This window comes from Delphinus delphis, chromosome 17, assembly GCF_949987515.2.
Source record: "Delphinus delphis chromosome 17, mDelDel1.2, whole genome shotgun sequence".
NCBI lineage: Eukaryota > Metazoa > Chordata > Mammalia > Artiodactyla > Delphinidae > Delphinus > Delphinus delphis.
The window spans coordinates 44268720-44289950 of NC_082699.1; the positions used below are offsets into that span (position 1 = coordinate 44268720).

Here is a 21231-nt window from a genome sequence, read left to right on the forward strand (position 1 = left end):
ACAAAGATGTCACAAAGAAAGAAAACTACAGGCCAATATCACTGATGAACATAGATGGAAAAATCCTCAACAAAATACTAGCAAACAGAATCCAACAGCACATTAAAAGGATCATACACATGATCAAGTGGGGTTTAGTCCAGGAATTCAAGGATTCTTCAATATACACAAATCAATCACTGTGATACACCATATTAACAAACTAAAGGATAAAACCCATAGCACAATCTCAATAGATGCAGAAAAAGCTTTTGACAAAATTCAACACCCATTTATGATAAAAAGTCTCCAGAAAGTAGGCGGAGAGGGAACTTTCCTCAATATGATAAAGGCCATATATGACAAACCCACAGCCAACATCATCCTCAATGGTGAAAAACTGAAAGCATTTCCACTAAGATCAGGAACAAGACAAGGTTGCCCACTCTCACCACTCTTATTCAACATAGTTTGGGAAGTTTTAGCCACAGCAATCAGAGAAGAAAAGGAAATAAAAGGAATCCAAATTGGAAAAGAAGAAGTAAAGCTGTCACTGTTTGCAGATGACATGATACTATACATAAAGAATCCTAAAGATGCTACCAAAAACTACTAGAGTTAATCAATGAATTTGGTAAAGTTGCAGGATATAAAATTAATGCACAGAAATCTCTGGCATTTCTATACACTAATGATGAAAAATCTGAAAGTGAAATCAAGAAAACACTCCCATTTACCACTGCATCAAAAAATCTAGAAACAGGGCTTCCCTGGTGGCACAGTGGTTGAGAGTCTGCCTGCTGATGCAGGGGACACGGGTTCATGTCCCGGTCCGGGATGATCCCACATGCCGTGGAGCGGCTAGGCCCGTGAGCCATGGCCGCTGAGCCTGTGCGTCTGGAGCCTGTGCTCTGCAACAGGAGAGGCCACAACAGTGAGAGGCCCGCGTACCGCAAAGAAAAAAAAATCTAGAAACAATAAATGCTGGAGAGGGTGTGGAGAAAAGGGAACACTCTTGCACTGTTGGTGGGAATGTAAATTGATACAGCCACTATGGAGAACAGCATGAAGGTTCCTTAAAAATCTAAAAATAGAACTACCATACGACCCAGCAATCCCACTACTGGGCATATACCCTGAGAAAACCATAATTCAAAAAGCGTCATGTACCAAAATGTTCATTGCAGCACTATTTACAATAGCCAGGTCATGGAAGCAACCTAAGTGTCCATCATTGAATAAATGGATAAAGAAGATGTGGCACATATATACAATGGAATATTACTCAGCCATAAAAAGAAACGAAATTGAGATATCTGTAGTGAGGTGGATGGACCCAGAGTCTGTCATTCAGAGTGAAGTAAGTCAGAAAGAGAAAAACAAATACCGTATGCTAACACATATATATGGAATCTAAGAAAAAAAAATAGGTCATGAAGAAACTAGGGGTAAGACGGGAATAAAGACACAGACGTACTAGTGAATAGACTTGAGGATATGGGAATAGGGAAGGGTAAGCTGTGACAAAGTGAGAGAGTGGCATGGACATATATACACTACCAAACGTAAAATAGATAGCTAGTGGGAAGCAGCCGCGTAGCACAGGGAGATCATCTCGGTGGTTTGTGACCATCTAGAGGGGTGAGATAGGGAGGGTGGGAGGCAGGGAGATGCAAGAGGGAAGAGATATGGGAACATATATATATGTATAACTGATTCACTTTGTTATAAAGCAGAAACTAACACACCACTGTATAGCAATTATACTCCAATCAATATGTTAAAAAAAACAACAACAAAACAAAACATTAGCTACAGCAAAGTCAGGCTTCAAATGTTAAAAAAGGTATACATTTCTATGTAATGATATAATGCCACCAAAGATCATTCCTCTTTTCTGGACACCCCATGTGAACTAGCAGACAGTGCAAACATGTTGGGTGGATCACTTTTCCATCTTCTATTCTTTATAACTGGATAATAGTCATGAAGATAGGCATTCTTAGCTTTAGGGACCAAATAATCCACAGTAGAACAAAAAAATGATTGGATGCTATTGTTATCAGTCTGTGAGCAAAGGTTTTATTGCTATAGCAAGAGAGGGGAGAGTCAATCATCAAATTAAACCTCACAGTAGGACTTAGCCTTCAGAGTGTGTATTGCACTGCTTCATACAGTCAGGAGAACAAGATCATTTTCCATTTCTCTATTGAGAAAGATCAGTTTAGCCGACTGAGAACTCCTGTATTTAATAATTAATTTTGGTTAAATCTTCTTGTTTATCCTTTTTGGGAAAGAGTCTACATAATCCAGTCAGCTGGACTTTTAGAGAAGTCCTCTGGGCTGAACTTAAGAAGTTTATAGAATTAAGAGAAATTTATTTTTCCTCTTATTAAAAAGAGTGTATAATTTGTCCCAGGCATTTCGTAAGAATCACTGCTAATGCTAAAACTTCTTGGTTTAGGGAAGTCAGTTATAATTCTGAATCTGTTTTGTCATCCTAGGACCATATCTTATATCCATTTTCCTCTATACCATATACTGTATTTAAAATCATGACTGGGGACTTCCCTGGCTGTCCAGTGCTTAGGACTCTGCGATTTCACTGCGGAAGGCATGGGTTCGATCCCTGGTTGGGTAACTAAGATCCCGCAAGCTGGGAGGCGTGGCCAAAAAAAATTTAATTAGTTTAAAAAATAATAAAATCATGACTGGAGAGAATTTTTCTTTTCTTAAAAAAATATTTATTTATTTGGCTTCGTCAGGTCTTAGTTGCGGCACACAGGATCTCTGCTGTCACGTGTGGGATCTTCATTGCGGTGTGTGGGATCTTCATTGCGGCATGCGGTATCTAGTTCCCTGACAGGATCGAACCTGGGCCCCCTGCATTGGGAGCACGGTGTCTTAACCACTGGACCACGAGGGAAGTCCCTGGAGATATTTTTTTTTTAATTTCATATAATATCTCAATTTTCCTAGTGTAAAATATGTATTTTTGTAGTAGAAAGGATACAAGTGTTAATTTTTCAGGACAAAAAGAAATCAGGACTGAAAAATTCATTAGTTTGGTCAATGAATTTAGTAAGCCGTGGGGTTGTGTTGGTCACTATCCAATAAGGTGGCTCTATCCGAGGTGCTTGGTATTAATTTCATCTTAATTACCTCACCCATCCTTTCTGCAAGAAGACATGACCAAGACGTTGTTCAGGAGATCTGAATGAAGAAGTGCAATACAGAGACAGCAGGGATCCACCTGAAATGACCTCATGTACAGGGTACATGCATTAACTTAATATTAAAAATACCCACAAATGGTTTTAATTTGTGATTCAAAATAAACATTTAAAGAAATTTCCTCCACCCATCAATAAGCATAGTGAAAATAGTCAAGCCCTGAGACTTAAAATGACCTCTTTTGGAATGAAAAAAGATGTGTTGACACTTTTATCAAATCAAGCAGTCTGACCTGATGAACATCTGAGGGTGCTTTAAGTCAGAGAATGTGCTTTCCACAGTATATATGAAACGTTTATATTTTCCATGGATGTAATATTTACTGTAATTCATCCAGAATAAAAATAAACAGCCTCCTTCCATTAATCAAAATTAAAGCCACTGCTGAGAAATGGCAAGAAGTGACAAAGCCAGTATATTAACATGGCATATTTTATTGGTTCACAGGAAACCAAAACTCAAATTTTTCTCTGCTGACATATTTGTAGACAGACTTAAAAATGACATCAATTTTAGCCTTTTGTTAGGACACAACAGGGAAACTGGCAAAAACTAAGTTAATAAATACTTTCCCTGCCCCAATTTTGTGTCTGCCCAAATCTTAACTCTGAGTCCCTGGCCCACATGAAATCTTTTCCAGCTTTTCTCTCTTGCGAGTTAACAATGTTGCCCATCATCAGTTTTGGGGTAAACCTGAATTGTTCACACAGAATTCATCAGTGCCACAATACCTTTCTGTAAGCAACTTGGTCTGATTTTACCATCTTTGTCCAAGGCTCAAGAAGGAGGAGAAGGATATATTCTTCTGCTGTGTCGAAAAGGTCTTCAAATGGCGGCTGTATTTTCATATAAATTTCTTTTTTCTTTTCCTGTTGGAGTCCAATGTCAAGAGTGGCTGAAGGAGCAATGTATGTGGCAAAAAGATACTAAGGGAGAAGGGAGAGAAAGGAGAGGATATTGGAAGAAACCATAATGGTTAGTAGATTCCTCAGCAAAGCCATTTTTAGAAAGTTAAGAGAAGGCAAATAAGCTCAAGTAATTTTTTTTCTTGAAAAGGTGTGTGAAACTACTTAGGACAAAGCAACGTGTTTATTCAAAGCCTTTGCTTTTCATTTTCTTTTCCTATTTCTTTGTTGGTTATTAGTCAACTAGTCACTGGATCTTGTATAAGTGTACGTGATTTGGGTATTCTATTTTTTCTCAGATTACTACTATGTATTATTATGATTGACTCCAGGTTATACGTCTCCTTTCCTTATGTTCATGACATTTCTAACACATTTGTGTTACTTTCCAAAGTGGTTTGAAATGCCTTTTAGGGAAAAAGAGGCAAGAATTCACCAGGGCTGAAAACTGACTATCAGTCTAGAGACCCAACAGACTACCTCCCCTACCCAACTGAGTTCCAGAGTTCTTAAATGTCTCCATCTGGTGTCCAATGCTGTGGAAGAGATACAAGAAGGAAACAAAAGTGAATGGAAAGATGTACATGGAACTTCTAGCTTCCTAGACAAAGCTGCATAAATGTCTATTCCATTCTACTCATTTGTCTTGTCTCTCAATAACAGCTATTTAAATCTGAGAAGCAATTTAATAACATTTAATTTTTAAAATGTTACATACTGGATATGTCATGCCCTGCACATCACATTTAACTGAAGTTTTTGTTATTGTTTCATACTTAAAATTAATGAATTTTATGGCATGTAAATTAAACCTCAATAAAGCTGTTAAAAATAAAAATTAAAAAAAGAAAGACTATTGGTGATTTCTCCCAAAAGCGACACACTCCTTCCTCCATTTTAAAGATTATCTGATCTCTATCGTAATTTTTTCTTCATTCTGTTCTATTTACATCACTATATCAAAATAAATAGTTATCTAAAACAAAAGAATCTCTAATTAATCGCATTTTATTTCAATTTTATTTTTATACTTAGACTTTGGAACTGATAATGCCTAGATTCGACCCAGGCAATAAGATAGATAGGTAGACAGATAGAAAGATATTTGTACCAAATACCAAATAATAGTCTTATGTAAAATAATCTTTTAAAAGTTTTAAAGGGTTCACATTAATAACATAAGCATTTACCATGTATCCACTACAGCTTAGACACTTGGATAGGTGCTGTGTATGTAAAGATTAATGAATGCCTGCCCTGAAGGAGCCATTTGGTGTGACAAAGAGATGAAAACCAGTGGCTACAACACAGTATGATAAGTACTACAATAAAGGTATGCATTGAAAATAAGATCTTCAATAATTGCCTTTCTTTTTAAGCTCACCTCCATTAATCACCTTTTCAACTTTACACTCAGATACGCATTTTTCTGTAATTCCCTAAACCTTGATGTTTGCCATTCTATACCATTGCACACATTGTTCCTTCAATTTTGTATATATGCCCTACCCCATGCACCTTGTCTGCCTCATAAACTCTGATTTATTCTTAAAAACCGACATGGATTTCTCCTCTTCTAGGAGCCCTTCATTCATACCCTCCTCCCAAGATCATGCTTTTTACTACTACACTTATCACACTATAATGCAATCATGTATCATGTGTCTTCTCTTCTAGAACAAGGATCTTGAGGGCAAATACTGCAGTTTAGTCCTCTCTGATTCTCCAACTCCTAAAAACTGTTTTGGTAGAGAGCAGATGTTATAAATGTTTATTGATTTGTACTGAATCCACAGAAAAGACTCATTTTTGTCTTGGAATGGGGAAGGAAAAGGTTCAGAAACTCTTGCAAGAGAAAGATAAGCTCCTTCCTAGTCTTTAATCTGAATCTTTAAATATGAGTTGGAGTAAGTCAGACAAGATAGGGGAGTTGATGAGAAGGACAGTCCAAGAAGAAGGAAAACATGGCCCAAGGCATGGAGGCCTAAGGGGGTTTTATAACCTTATAGAGAGCGTTTAGGCTCCAAGTAGAGAACACTGGCTAAAGGAAAGAGGTAGAATAAGAGAGGAGGATATAAAGGGAGGAAGGCTCCACAGCATGGATATCATCTGTTTTCCTTTGGTAAGGAATTTGAATTTTACCTAAAGATATAAAATGGGGAATCTCTGAGAAGTGACATCTTTAGATATGAATTTTAGAAATAAATCACTGTGGCATCATACGGGAAAAACGGTTTGAGTAGATCAAGATTTGAGGCAGTTTGGAAGTTATTTTAATAGCCAGACAAAAAATTACAGGCCACCCTCATCTCTTGTTTGCTTTTTTGCAATAGCCTCCTAACTGGTCTTCTCAGGTTCTTCTTTGCTTCTTCATGGTCTTCCTTTTTTTAAACCACAGCAAACAGAGAAATTCTTTTGTGTATCACTCCTCCATTCAAACTCTCCAGTGACTTCCCACCTCACACAGAATAACAGCCAAAGTCCTTATAATTACCTATAATTGGAGTATTTGGACGTTTCTCAGCGCTGAGAGGACAAGGGTTATAGTTCATGATCTGCCAGTAGGGAAGCCCCTATAAACACCCCAGGCTCTCAAAACACTCTAAGAGCAGGGGTGGACCTGATATAGACTCTTGCCTTGAGTCTTTAAAGGGCCCAAAGAAAATAACTGCTAACCTATACTTCTATACCTGGTAAAAAAAAAAAAATACCCTTCTAAAATAAAAAGGAAATAAAGATGTCGTAAGTCAATAAACAAAACCAGAATTCGTCACCAGCAGACCTACACTAAATTAATTAATTAAAGGGAGGTCCTAGACAAAAGCAGGATGGAATATAGAACAATATAAAGCATAAACATGTAGGGAAATATCAATACATATTGATTGTAAAATATAATAATAATGGATAAGGTCAGAGGAAATCATAAAAGAGTCTAAGGAAAAGAAGTCAGAATTGAAGGTTCAGATTTAAAGTGCAGTTGAAATGACCAACCATGAGGTCCATTATAGGTAGAAAAGCACATGAGATTAGAGTCAGGGTAGTAATATAATAACAAGCAGGGCAGAGTATCAAAGAACTAGAAGTGAAGATAAAGGAGAAGCCCATGTATCATAGTTAAAAGAGAGGACTATAAAGTTCAGTGTATAATAGGCACTCAATAAATATTTGCTAAATGAATGAATGGAAGATAGTGGCCTAATCTGAAATTACGATCTGAAAGGGAAATTTCAGAGTTCAAAAATTTTAAGCTGGAGTAGTTCCAAATTATGATGAATTCTGGTATATGGCCATCCCTATAGTTAACTTAGGAGAAATGGAGATAAAAGACATTGGAATTGGGTAAATTAAGAAACACTCTAGCACATATGTTATAAGGATTATTAGCTTGGGTACTGGAAAAGCTTCAAGGTGATAAAAAAGAAAAAGGTTTTCTTTTTTAAAGAAAAAGAAAGAAATTTCATGAGTCATGTATTGAAATTTTCTAGGAAGATAAAGAGAACTGAAAAGGTCTTTAGATAACATTAATGAGGTTAAGGAGGGGGGAAATGAGCAGATGGAGCCAACTCCAAATTTTTTTTTTTCTTTTTTTTGTGGTACGCGGGCCTCTCACTGCTGTGGCCTCTCCCGTTGCGGAGCACAGCCTCCAGACGCGCAGGCTCAGTGGCCATGGCTCACAGGCGCAGCCGCTCCACGGCATGTGGGATCTTCCCAGACCGGGGCACAAACCCGTGTCCCCTGCATCGGCAGGCAGACTCTCAACCACTGCGCCACCAGGGAAGCCCTGACTCCAAAATTTTTGAAGCTATTAAAAGATGAGTCCTGAAGCGCAGCAAAGAACATCTCTTTCTTCCTAAGGGTTGTGAAATACGGGAGAAGGGGCATATTTAAAAGCCATTCTAGATGTTCTATTTAATTAGATAACCTGCAGTCTGGAAACTCCCTTCCCTAAAATATAGGTACATAGCCTGCTGGATTTAATAGTCTAAAGTGAACCATACTCTTACCAAATGATTCTAAAATATTTTAAATGAAATTTGCTTCAGATACACATGGCAATTTTTCCTAACCTTGGGAGTTATTTAGAAGAATGACCTAAATTTAACCTGTTTAACAAGCTAAGATTGTATCAGATTAAAATCTACTCTTAGGGCTTCCCTGGTGGCACAGTGGTTGAGAGTCCGCCAATGCAGGGGACACGGGTTCGTGCCCCGGTCCGGGAAGATCCCACATGCTGCGGAGTGCCTGGGCCCGTGAGCCATGGCCGCTGAGCCTGCGCGTCCGGAGTCTGTGCTCCGCAACGGGAGAGGTCACAGCAGTGAGAGGCCCGCGTATCGCAAAAAACAAACAAACAAACAAAAATCTACTCTTAAACATTTTCTAAACTGGAAGTTTTAAAAAGTGAACTAATTAAAATAATGTCTATACTAAGGTAAATTAAGAAACTAAAAACTAACGTGATCAAATTAACAACATTAAAAAATGCCTCTAGAATTTGTTTCAGTAATTTCAAATTTGCCCCAAAGGAAAGTAAATCTGACCCCCCAAATCACTTAAGTTAAAATCAGTTCCTACTTAGCAAAAAAAAAAAAAAAAGAAAAGAAAAAAAATCAGTAGTCAGGTTTTATTGGGGCAGGAATATCCTCTAATGGCAAAATAAAGCAACTGTTTTATCACTGAGTCAGCTACGTTCAGAACTGTAGTTTAAGGAGACTTGGTGTGCCACATACCAAACTCTTTGTACAGACATCAAGGTGATTCCTTTGATTTAAAAGCATAACAGTGAAGAGGGTAATGTACAAAAGAGGCTGAAATGGTGACTAGAATAACAGTGATAGAAGTGACTGTCAGCTTCTGGTGGACACCCAAATCTACTCCTTTCCTTTACACTCCCAGTCTTGCCTTCACTCCTCATGTCTTTTAAAATCTACTGCTACCCACAGTCCTATGAGACCCTAGATGCCATTTATATACTCTATCATACCTTCTGGAATTTTGCTTTATGATTTTCTTCAGAATGACCTTCACTTCACTTTACCATTTACTGTATTAATAGCACAGCTTTCTCGCTCTGACCATTACTCTTCATCTTTTTGTACCTCTCACCAAGCTTTGCTTTACTTTCAGCACAATCTGCGGTTTCTTCCTGTCCTCTAAATAAATCATGCACCACCTACTTTGTCTTACTTTCTTACACAATTTGGACTGAAAACTGCCCATCATTTCAACTACACTTTTAAAACATTCTTAATTCCTCCCACCTCGATCTTCTGCCTTGTTGAGGCCAAATTCTGGGTCACCTTAATCATTCGTTCATTTTTCCAATTCTATACTCAAGCTCCCAATAAAAGCTATGATAGTTGGTTCAATTATAAATACTCTTCAAAATAAAAACAAACAACAACAATGACAAAAAAACAACAACAAAAAAACCCCACCTCAGCTGTGACCACAAAACTTGGCAAGATTTTGTTTCTTTCTAAACTTTGCCATGCTCCTTAGAGCTCCCAACTGTACCCTTAGGCTTCTCCACATTCAGTGGACTTTATCTTCCACTCAACTGGGAGAAACCACTGGTATGGATGCCCTCAACTGTCCCCTCAAGAGCTTTCTTCTAAATCTTTCTCTTTCTCTGATGTTTCAAAATTCTCCTTCCCAAGGCTAAATGATTCATGCGTGCTGTTGACTCCATTTCCCCAGCACCACGCAACACCAATTATGCCCTTAATCTACCTTTCCTTTGATTTCATCTCCTTTCTAATGCTTCAAAGGTGTTCTAACAAAGAATCTCTCCTATTCTAATTGTCACCATTTTGTCCACAAACTATCACCCTTTCTCTCTTTCCCTTCCCAACAAATCTTCATACTCACTTTTCTATCATTTCTCAATCTATTGCAATCTGGTTCTCATGCCAAAGAAGCTAATGTCTCAGATTACTAAGAACCATGTAATTGCCAATTCAATGGTTTCTCTCCTTAATCTTCATCCTACTTAATTCCTTACACAGCATTTTTTGCTTTGTTTTGTTTTTAATTCTTGGCTGCGTTGGGTCTTCGTTGCTGCGCACAGGCCTTCTCTAGTTGTGGTGAGCAGGGGCTACTCTTTGTTGAGGTGCATGGGCTTCTCACTGCGGTGGCTTCTCTTGTTGCGGAGCATGGGCTCTAGGCATGGGGCTTCAGCAGTTGTAGTACGTGGGCTCAGTAGTTGTGGCACACGGGCCCTAGAGCATGCGGGCTTCAGTAGTTGTGGTGCATGGGCTCAGTAGTTGTGGCTCACGGGCTCTAGAGCGCAGGCTTGGTAGTTGTGGCGCACGGGCTTAGTTGCTCCACGGCATGTGGGATCTTCCCGGACCAGGGCTCGAACCTGTGTCCCCTGCATTGGCAGGCGGATTCTTAACCACTGCACCACCAGGGAAGTTCCCTTACGCAGCTTTAACACTGTTGACTCTCTCCTCTGCCTTCAACACTTTCTCCTGATTCGCTGCCTATTTCCATACTCAGGCTCCTTTGTTGATTCCTCTTCCTCCATATCCCCCCCTTAAAGGAAGGCATTCATTAAAGTTCTATGTTCAACTATATTTTCTTCCTAATTCACACTCTTTCGGTTTCTCACACATGCCAGGCACTCTCTCACAGGACTTTCACAGTATGTGCTCTGTGCCCTCTCTGAACTCCACCCTCCTCCTCTCTTCCCCTTTGCTGGGCTTCTATTCATCCTAAAGGACTGAGTCTTCCTTGACTCCTGAAGTCTGGCTTAGGTATCATTCTTATGTGTGCCCATAGGTCCCTGTATTTGTATGTTTCTCGCACTGGACTATAAACTCTATGAAGACAGATTTGGTCTGCTTTGTTTATTACTGTATCCCTAGCATCTAGCATAATGATAAGTTTAGAATGAATTAATGAATTAAAGACTTCATCCATTCTCAGAGACTTAACAATCAACTATATGTGGAAGAAACACAAATATATACAGCTTTAGACCTGATTTCCTTCCTGAACTGAAAACCTTTGCTTCTAGCTGCCTACTTATTATAGCTACATGGATAGCCTATGGACCCTCCAACTCAATGACTCAGTAATATAACACATTATCTTTTCCTTTTCCAGTTTTCATATGATTCACAGAACATTCTTTGACTCTTCCCCACTTTCCTCTCCTTCTTCCTCAAATGCAAGTCCTATGAATTTAATTCTCTACAATAAAACAAGGAAAAACTGACAAATATAAAAATATGAGGAGGAAATAAGGGGCAGCAGTTCCATCCCAACAAAAACCATAATAAAACACAGTCTTCTGTCCAAGCTAGATCAGACCCTTTCCAGGCTACTGCCTACTTCCTGACCTCACACTCTTACTGTGCTCTATAAAGCCACAGGGCTCCATGTACACTTTTTGTTGCTGTTCGACTATTTTGTTCCAGTTTTATTGAGATATAATTGACATATAGCACTGTAAAACTTTAAGGTGTACAGCATAATGATTTGACTTACATACATCATGAAATAATTATCACAATAAGTTAACATCCATCATCTCATATAGAAACAAAAAGAAAAGACAAAGAATTTTTTCCCTGTGATGAGAACTATTAGGATCTACTCTCAACTTCCATATATACCATATAGCAATGCTAACTATAGTCATCATGTTGTACATTACATCCCTCGTACTTATTTATCTCATAACTGGAAGTTTGTACCTTTTGACCACCTTCATCCAATTTTCCCTCCCCACACTCTGCCCACCTCTGGTGACCACAAATCTGATCTCTCTTTCTCTGAGTCTGTTTTTTTCCACAAACGATTTAACTGCATATCCCACGACCCCAAGGAGCTACAATTAGGGTAGCCATATAACTTCATTCTGGTTTAAGCCTACTATCCTGGCATAATTATTAATATTTCCCCTTTTATTTTCAAAAGAATCCTGATTTAGATGATAAATTATATGGTCTCTCTATATTTAACTGCCACCAGTTAGACAAAATGAAACTTTCTCTAAAACAAGACTCCTGGAGGTGCTCAACACATATTTAAAGCTAAAAATAAAGGAAAGAAAGGCAGAGGAAACTCCTTTCTAAGGAACACACATTTGTCTAATTTGAAATCATATGAATTGAATAGCTGATATCAAAAGCCAAAAATCCCAAAGCAGGAATATTTTATTTAGAACTTGGATTGAAGTTTCACAGACTTCCCTGTTAAGAAAAGACAACCCTCAGAATGGGAGAAAATATTTGCAAATGAAGCAACTGACAAAGGATTAATCTCCAAAATTTACAGCAGCTCATGCAGCTCAATAACAAAAAAACAAACAACCCAATCTAAAAATGGGCAGAAGACCTAAATAGACGTTTCTCCAAAGAAGATATACAGACTGCCAACAAACACATGAAAGAATGCTCAACATCATTAATCATTAGAGAAATGCAAATCAAAACTACAATGAGATATCATCACACCGGTCAGAATGGCCGTCATTAAAAAATCTAGAAACAATAAATGCTGGAGAGGGTGTGGAGAAAAGGGGACCCTCTTGCACTGTTGGTGGGAATGTAAATTGATACAGCCACTATGGAGAACAGTATGGAGCTTCCTTAAAAAACTACAAATAGGGCTTCCCTGGTGGTGCAGCAGTTGAGAGTCCACCTGCCGATGCAGGGGACATGGGTTCGTGCCCCGGTCCGGGAAGATCCCACGTGCCGCGGAGTGGCTGGGCCCGTGAGCCATGGCCGCTGAGCCTGTGCGTCCGGAGCCTGTGCCCCGCAACGGGAGAGGCCACAACAGTGAGAGGCCTGCGTACAGCAAAAAAAAAAAAAAAAAAAAAAAACTACAAATAGAACTACCATACCACCCAGCAATCCCACTACTGGGCATATTCCTTGAGAAAACCATAATTCAAAAAGAGTCATGTACCAAAATGTTCACTGCAGCTCTATTTACAATAGCCAGGACATGGAAGCAACCTAAGTGTCCATCAACAGATGAATGGATAAAGAAGATGTGGCACATATATACAATGGAATATTACTCAGCCATAAAAAGAAATGAAATTGAGTTATTTGTAGTGAGGTGGATGGACCTAGAGTCTATCATACATAGTGAAGTAAGTCAGAAAGAGAGAAACAAATACCGTACGCTAACACATATATATGGAATCTAAGAAAAAAAAAAAAGGTCATGAAGAACCTAGGGGTAAGACAGGAATAAAGACACAGACCTACTAGAGAATGAACTTGAGGATATGGGGAGGGGGAAGGGGAAGCTGGGGCAAAGTGAGAGAGTGGCATGGACATATATACACTACCAAACGTAAAATAGATAGCTAATGGGAAGCAGCCGCATAGCACAGGGAGATCAGCTCGGTGCTTTGTGACCACCTAGAGGGGTGGGATAGGGAGGGTGGGAGGGAGGGAGACGCAAGTGGGAAGAGATATGGGAACATATGTATATGTATAACTGATTCACTTTGTTATAAAGCAGAAACTAACACATCATTGTAAAGCAATTATACTCCAATAAAGATGTTAAAAAAAATAAATGCTCTAAATCAAAATCTTAAAAGAAATTTTAAAATATTTCTTCTCTCTGATTGTACCTAAATGTAGGTATATTTGTTTGCCCTCCCACTTTTTTTTTTTTTTTGCTTTCTTGCAGCCAGTTTATCAGAACATTGTTCGTTATCACCTAAGTAACTTCTCTTTGTTCAATTATCAACCCCCGCTATGATAACTAGCATAATCCTTAAGAGTAACATACTCCCCTCGCCTTCTTGACTCTTTACCAGTTTTATTATAAAATCACAGAACTGGAAGCATTAGAAAGGGTCTTGAAAGCCCACATTGTGTGTGTTTATTGGCTTCCTTTGAGGCTTGGTCTCTGGTCTCTCCCTCTTCCTCACCTCCCTAGGAGGGTGGGGACAAAAGTGGTTACAGGGGTAAGGAGAAAAAAACTGATTTATCCATCCTTAATTAGGCCACACAGTAAAATTGTAGCACATTCAACTTAATTTTGCCATTACATCTGAGAATGTCTTTCTAATATGTGTTTCTAATAATCCAGAGATAATCTTTAAGTGGATAACTGACCAACTGACTATATAATAACAAACATAATGGATGTAATCATATATATGGAACAAAATTAAAAAGCTAAACAACACATTTAAGGTCTATATAAAGATGGTGAAAATCATTTGTAAGTTGATATTAATTGCCTTTATAATGAAATATAAAGATTATGCTTTGTTATAGCTAAGTAATATAGTCTAATCACAGGTTAGAAACATCGTTTAAGTATCCTGTATCATTTGCTTTCTTATTGGCCACCCAGTTCTTCCTTTTCAGCCACTGACTAAATAACAATGTAGCTAATGTTGGAGGGGACAATGCTCCCTTCATATATTAGTCAGCTACTCAGATTCACATTAAAGTGGAGATTCACTCACAAACAGCTGTGGCCGACATGATTCCAGTTTAAACATTAACCTATGATTCTTTAACAACCCAGCAGGGAAGTTTCTGAGAAGGGATACAAGCCTGTCTGTGATCAGACTGCCTGGCACTGCACTCAGCATGGCTCTCTCTAAACCCCATCTCTCCTGGAGACACTCAAAGGTTATGTAAGCAGGAAATGCACAATGGGCAGCTTGCCCGGCCCTGCTCTATACCTGTGCCTGTGACTCACTTTTCCTGGCATCTGTATCAGATATGCAAAAAAAAGCCCTGCCTCCCCCTGAAACATCTCTTACAGTCTTGAAATGCTGGGAGTTAATTCTCTTGTTTAGCTAAACTCTCAAGGCTATGAAGAAAAAGAGGTGTAGGATAGATACCTTGGAGACAGGAGGAAGAATGGAACTGGAAAGTGGAATGGAGAAACAAACTGGGAGAAATGAAGACAGAGAGAGAGAGATTTTGATACACATTTGCCTTCTAAACGATAGTGAGATGACTAACAATATTTAATTTAAATTATTTTTAATACACATGACCTTGTTGGAATTATAGGAAAAAATACAAAAATGTTTCTGCTTGCCTTTCAAGGAAATCTCAGATGCTTCATTACTTAGAGCTAATATCCTGCACACAACAACTGTATTGCACTACATAGGAGACGGCTCAAATTAAAATATGATATTTCCCATTGCAATTTATATTTTTTCCAATGCTAAAATATTTTCCATGCAAGGTTTCAGCATTGCCACTTAATAGCTTTCAAAATCATTTTGAAAGTGTATGTGATGAGCATATTCTTGGATGAAAGTGGATTCCAATCTCCTTTCAAATATATCATAATGCATTCCAGGCTTGGCTTTCCGACATTATATTGATTTTCATAGACCCTGAAATGTATTGATGTTTTCTTACTGCATCATAAAGTCTAGATGAACATACCTGAGGAAGGAGAATTTGGGGTTTATTGAGTTTATTCTTGTTTTTAACAGTGTAAAAAGCAAAAAAATAATGAAATAGCCTCCAAAACTTTCTGTGCTATTTGGGTTTCTCTTTGTACCAAAGACTAAATGATGTCAGCTATGGGGTTAGATTCCAATTATCATGCTGTACCCAACGAAGTACTTTCGCTGTGCCAAAGGTGAGCACAGTCTTTGGGAAAGCATCTTTTCCATAAGTAGGGGCCATTGGATGAGCTGCAGCTTGATACTCATCTGTGTTCCAACGAAAATAAGAACAATTTCTGGGGAGCCTTAAAAGGCAAAGTCAAGAATAACACCAAATGCTGTAGCACATGTGTTGATCTGCTATGTTACATTTCAGCTGTTAGTTATGTTAATGGAACAGTTTCACATAATTTGTCTTGATGTATTTATTTTAATGATCATGTATATGTATCTTTCTATGACTGCCTGGTAACACTGATTGCATGATGTTCTGCTGTCACCTCCAGGCTAACTGCAGAACTGTATGATGTAAAATGAGTCCCTCAGTAAACTAGGTACAAGATGTGTAAAAACCTATATGCTGTGAGATCTTAATACCGGATTACAGGACAACTAGCAGAGCATATCACCAGGTTAATAAAACTGGGGACATTTAAAAAGAAGATTTTCAAAATAACTTATGAAAGTATTCCAGAGATTAGGAGAAAACATTCATGCTTCAGCATTTGGCGTTTTTAGCAAATCCTTTTTTCTTAGACCCATTACTCCACTGCAATAGTAAAAGAAGTAACTCTAATCATGTAAGGCTACACAAAGATATGTATCTTTCACCATCTTCTAGTAACTGTCCAACATGCCCACCAAGAGAGTAGAGGAAATATAAGGCTGTCTGCTGTTGCTATTTCCTTCTACTTATTGGGAGGTAGCATTAGGATCCTGCCAGATGGACTGACAGGGTAGTATCAACAAAGACCTCACTGGCCCCTGAGAAGAAGAAATATCCCATAAAACCCATGACACTATTTCATACACTAGAAAGATAAAAGACGAAAACAACTTTGGCTACTGAAATATACAAAGATTTTTCTTAAACTCCTTTTATTTTCAGTTTATACTAAACAAACTGTGCAGGCTGTGGAGATTCTGGAGCAAAGATACCATGCTTTCTTTGCTAGGTACAAGCGAGGCATTCACTGGCAGTCTCTAAAGGGTAGAGGAAAAATGTGAAGGTGGAGGGTCAGGGTCTCCAGCGATAACATTAGAGAAATATACGATTGAGAGGATCAGAGTGATCCTTTACCCTTGTCATTATCTCTTCCTCCATTGTAAACTGAAGCCAGCTTACAAGAGCTAATTCACGAATTTTCAGGAACTTGGTGAGTAGGTTGTTAAATTCAGTCACTATCAAAAATTATATAAACTTACAATTAAGCAAATTATATTAAAAACAAAGATGATGAATACTCAAAACCGATTACTTCCTAATGATTTTACTGTTTTACGACTGTCCATGCTCTTGGGGTTATTTACCTCTATTCTATCTGTCTGGTGGAAAATACTGTATAACGGTGGGCTGCTGCACCTCTCCTCCCAACTCTGTGCTCAGTAACGCCATGTTGGCAGCTTGTAATCATCCACGGAGAGAGTATTTACACGCAGAGATCAGCAAAAGCTACAAATCAGGGCTGCTTATCCACCGCCCAGAGAGGTGGTTATTAAACATTTATCATCATACCACTGAGTATAAGGCAAAGATAATTCTCTTTTCCTATCACGATTACCAAACAAAGAGAAATAAAGTAGGAAAAAAGCAAATGACACCAACTAATTCAAGTACTCACTGGAGGCAAAGCCACATACCAGAATAAACTAATTCGGGCCAGAATATGCCAGTTTATAACACAGTTTACTTGAATACTGTATAACTGGCATCCATTTTTAAAAATACGGCTACAGTAAAGTTCTGTCTTTCTTTCTTTCTTTCTTTCTTTCTTTCTTTTTGGCTGTATTGGGTCTTCATTTCTGTGCGAAGGCATTCTCTAGCTGTGGCAAGCTCTTCATCGCGGTGCGCGGGCCTCTCACTATCGCGGCCTCTCTTGCTGAGGAGCACAGGCTCCAGACGCGCAGGCTCAGTAGTTGTGGCTCATGGGCCTAGTTGCTCCGCGGCATGTGGGATCTTCCCAGACCAGGGCTCGAACCCGTGTCCCCTGCATTAGCAGGCAGATTCTCAACCACTGCGCCCCCAGGGAAGCCCAAGTTCTTTTTAATAGTTAAATTAAAGTCAAACTACAGGAGCAGGGCAAGTAAGTTTTTCTTTAACATTGTTTGTTTACATCCTGAATAGTCTTTATTTGGAAAAGGGCAAAGTTAAACTTCAAATGTTAAATTTAACTTCAGTCGGATTAGGAAACCAGAAGAGGTAAGAGTTTAGTTGGGAAAAGCTTGTTAACTTGTCCTCATGAGAAAGTATAAGGAGAAGCTATGAAGGAGAAACATTAAAGCATCATGAGAAATAAAACTAACTGGTACTAATGGATCTTGATGCAGTGTCTGGACCACAAAGAGACCAAAATCACTTCACAAATAATCTTGTACACAACAGAACAGATGTCCACTATGCTGTAACAACAACAAAAAACATATTACTGTACTTGAAGGCAAATAGCAAGTCACATGGGATCTTCTCAACTGAGCTCAATAATTTCATCCTTGGAGTTCATATAAAAAAATGAAATGAAACTGTGCTCCAAAAAGCTAAGGCAAAGAGTTCCTAGAGGAGTTTACAAAAGGAATGTAAATGCCCTGATATGGGACACTTTCAGAAATCACAAAATATTTACTTCAGCAAAAAGAGAAGTCTGTTTTCATAACTTCACAGCTCTAGCAGACATAGAACATCATTATCTGAGTTCATATGAGGAAGAAGAAAAATAACGAGCAAGTTCAAGCAATCCAATGTTTTTTTTTTTTCCCTGCGAAAGGAGGAAAAAATGATGATTTATAACGACCTCTCATACCCCACAAGGAGCTCAAAAACATTATTGAGGAGCTATGCCGAGAGGGAATAAATTACAGATGGAGCTTTCCACAAATGGATTTTCATGTGAAGGACCTTGGGTTTTTTCAATTAGGAATCTTAAAGATGGGATCTAGAGATTGAAACATCCTGATACTGAGAGGCAAACTACTGCAGAGATCAACACAAGATGGAGTTGCACAAAAAAGATAATGTGATGACAATCAAATAGAGAATTTCTGGCAATTACTCAGACCCTACTAAGCAGAATTCAGTGCAAAAGAGAACGTAAGAAAATGGCAATAGGATAAAAGAGTAAAACAAACTTGAATCATTTTGGACAGAATGAAAAATCAAAAGGGAAAACAACATGTTAAATAAAGCCCAAAACAAACCACAAACTCAAGGGACAAAACAGACTAGGCTTAAGACTGACTCGGGCCATTGCTTAAGGTATTTTAAGCAAAATCGACTCAGTATATGATGGAATAAAATTCAAATACAAAAAAGAGTTATTATTAAGCAGTTTAGGCAACCTAAGCAACAAACAAGGATTTTATTTTTATAATTTTTGGATTCAATTTAAAAAACATTTTAACAGACAAAAGCAAAATAGATATTTAAACTAATGGAATTATTTAACCTCTAATAAAAATAATTTCTTGAAAATCAGTGAACAAAGAATAATTCAGAAAGAAAACCATGACTATATTAACATTTTGGACCTAAAAAACCTGCCTCACAGAGAAGCTAACCCAGGCCAACAAAGCACAAGAAACTGATACTAAAACCAGGGCGTTGAGGAATTACTTTACAATGAGAAAATCAACCACCAAACAGATGGGATATTTACGTTCACCGGCACCTTGGAAAGCAAGCTCAAATGTAGCAGGTTGCTTGGAGTCAAAACAAGGGAAGTTAACTATGACCCTATGAATGTTCTTTCCTTCCAGATCTGTCAGGCTGACCAGCTGCTCACAGGAGCAGCTGGCTGAGGACAGCGCTTCAAGGGCATGGTCAAGGACTGCCTCTGTAACACCTCTCTTTCTGGATGCTGCTGCTGATCAATGCCTCTTCTTGCCCAGAACACTCTTTTTTTTAGATGTACTGGCATGTTCATTAGAAGTCTTGAGGTCTGTGAAGCCATTCTGTCTCTAGACAACTGCTCATATCCATTCTGAATTATTACACACTGATTTCATAGTTTAAGTTTCAGAAAGCAACCTTATTTTTAAGTTCCTTGAGTGAGGTGGGAGGAGACAGGGAGATTTCACTGTTGCTCCAGGGAAGCTTGTTAAGGGCTCCTTACTAAGAGAAATCTTGGACTATAAACACAGTATGTCTGGAAAGACAGAATTTTGATCATTGTTGAAGCTGGGTGACGGTATATGGGGGCTTATGAAGCTTTTTTTTTTTTTTTTTTTTTTTGCAGTACGCGGGCCTCTCACTGTTGTGGCCTCTCCCATTGCGGAGCACAGGCTCCAGACGCGCAGGCTCAGCAGCCATGGCTCATGGGCCCAGCCACTCCACGGCATGTGGGATCTTCCCAGACCGGGGCACGAACCCGTGTCCCCTGCATCGGCAGGCGGACTCTCAAACACTGCGCCACCAGGGAAGCCCCATGAAGCTATTTTATTTAAAAATTTTTTAACAATTAAAAGCACCCGGCTGGCAGTCATTTATAAATAATCAATTATTATCTATAATTAGGCTTACAATATGTTGCTAAGAATATAAGCATGCCAATGAGTTCATTCAAAAAATATTACAGCATCTTTTATATGCCAGCTCCAGTTCTGAATATATGAGGTAAACAAAGCAGACTGTCTTCTTGGAACTTATAGTCCAGTGGGGGAAACTATTAAGGGTGAAATTCGATATTCAACATTCATAAAGATATTTTAAGATACCAAAGTGAAAAATTAAACAAGGTGATAAACAGATACTCCTTTTTTTCTAGAGACAATTAATCAGAAAGCAATGACTTAGAAGTTAAGAGTACAGAGTCTGCAGTCAGAATACTTGGTTCTAATTCCAAGCTCACTAATTGCTAAATGGAAGGTATTGCCTTAGGTAATTACTCAACTCTAAATCTCAGTTTCCTAATCTGTAAAATGGAGAGAACACCAATATCTACCTCTTAGAATTGTCAAGAACTAAATAAAATTATCCATGTAAAGTGATTTCCATAGAACCTGACAGATAGTAAACATTAAATAAATGTCAGGTATAATGATAATTATGGTTTAGAGAAGTTCAGGTGTTGATTTTTCTGGAAACAAAAGGATTAAAAAAGGATCTCTTTTGGTCCATAATCCTATAATATTCAAAATCTTAGGACTGAACACGGGTAGCTCGTATGAACGTCAGGAACAGGGGAAACAAATGAATAACTGTAAGCCAGACAGCTGGCTGCTACATGTGTTCTTCCTGAGTCCAGTTCACCAGCAAGTGCCACAAAATGGGATGCAGGACAAGAACCCTGTGGATTCCGTGCTCAGTGATTCATAGTGCTCAACAGTCCAGGCCGGAGTGGTACTCGAGACACCATCTCTCTGGTAACAAAAACAAATAATGTAACAAAGCCTGAATAAGTAACAGGCCTGATACTCAGAAACAACCTAATTACGAAGATTCTGAAATTTACCATTAAGCTATAAAGAGGTACAGGATTTTCCACATTTAATCATCACCCC

The 21231-nt window shown here is 38.5% G+C and overlaps 1 protein-coding gene across 1 annotated transcript in view; it reads right to left on the reverse strand.

Annotated features, from left to right (window-relative positions):
* Positions 1 to 21231, reverse strand: part of RGS22 (regulator of G protein signaling 22) — a 155180-nt gene that overhangs the window by 43208 nt on the left and 90741 nt on the right. The window contains exon 14 of the mRNA XM_060035274.1: positions 3945 to 4139. Coding sequence (XP_059891257.1) covers positions 3945 to 4139 — 195 coding nt within the window. The remainder of the gene's footprint in view (positions 1 to 3944; positions 4140 to 21231) is intronic.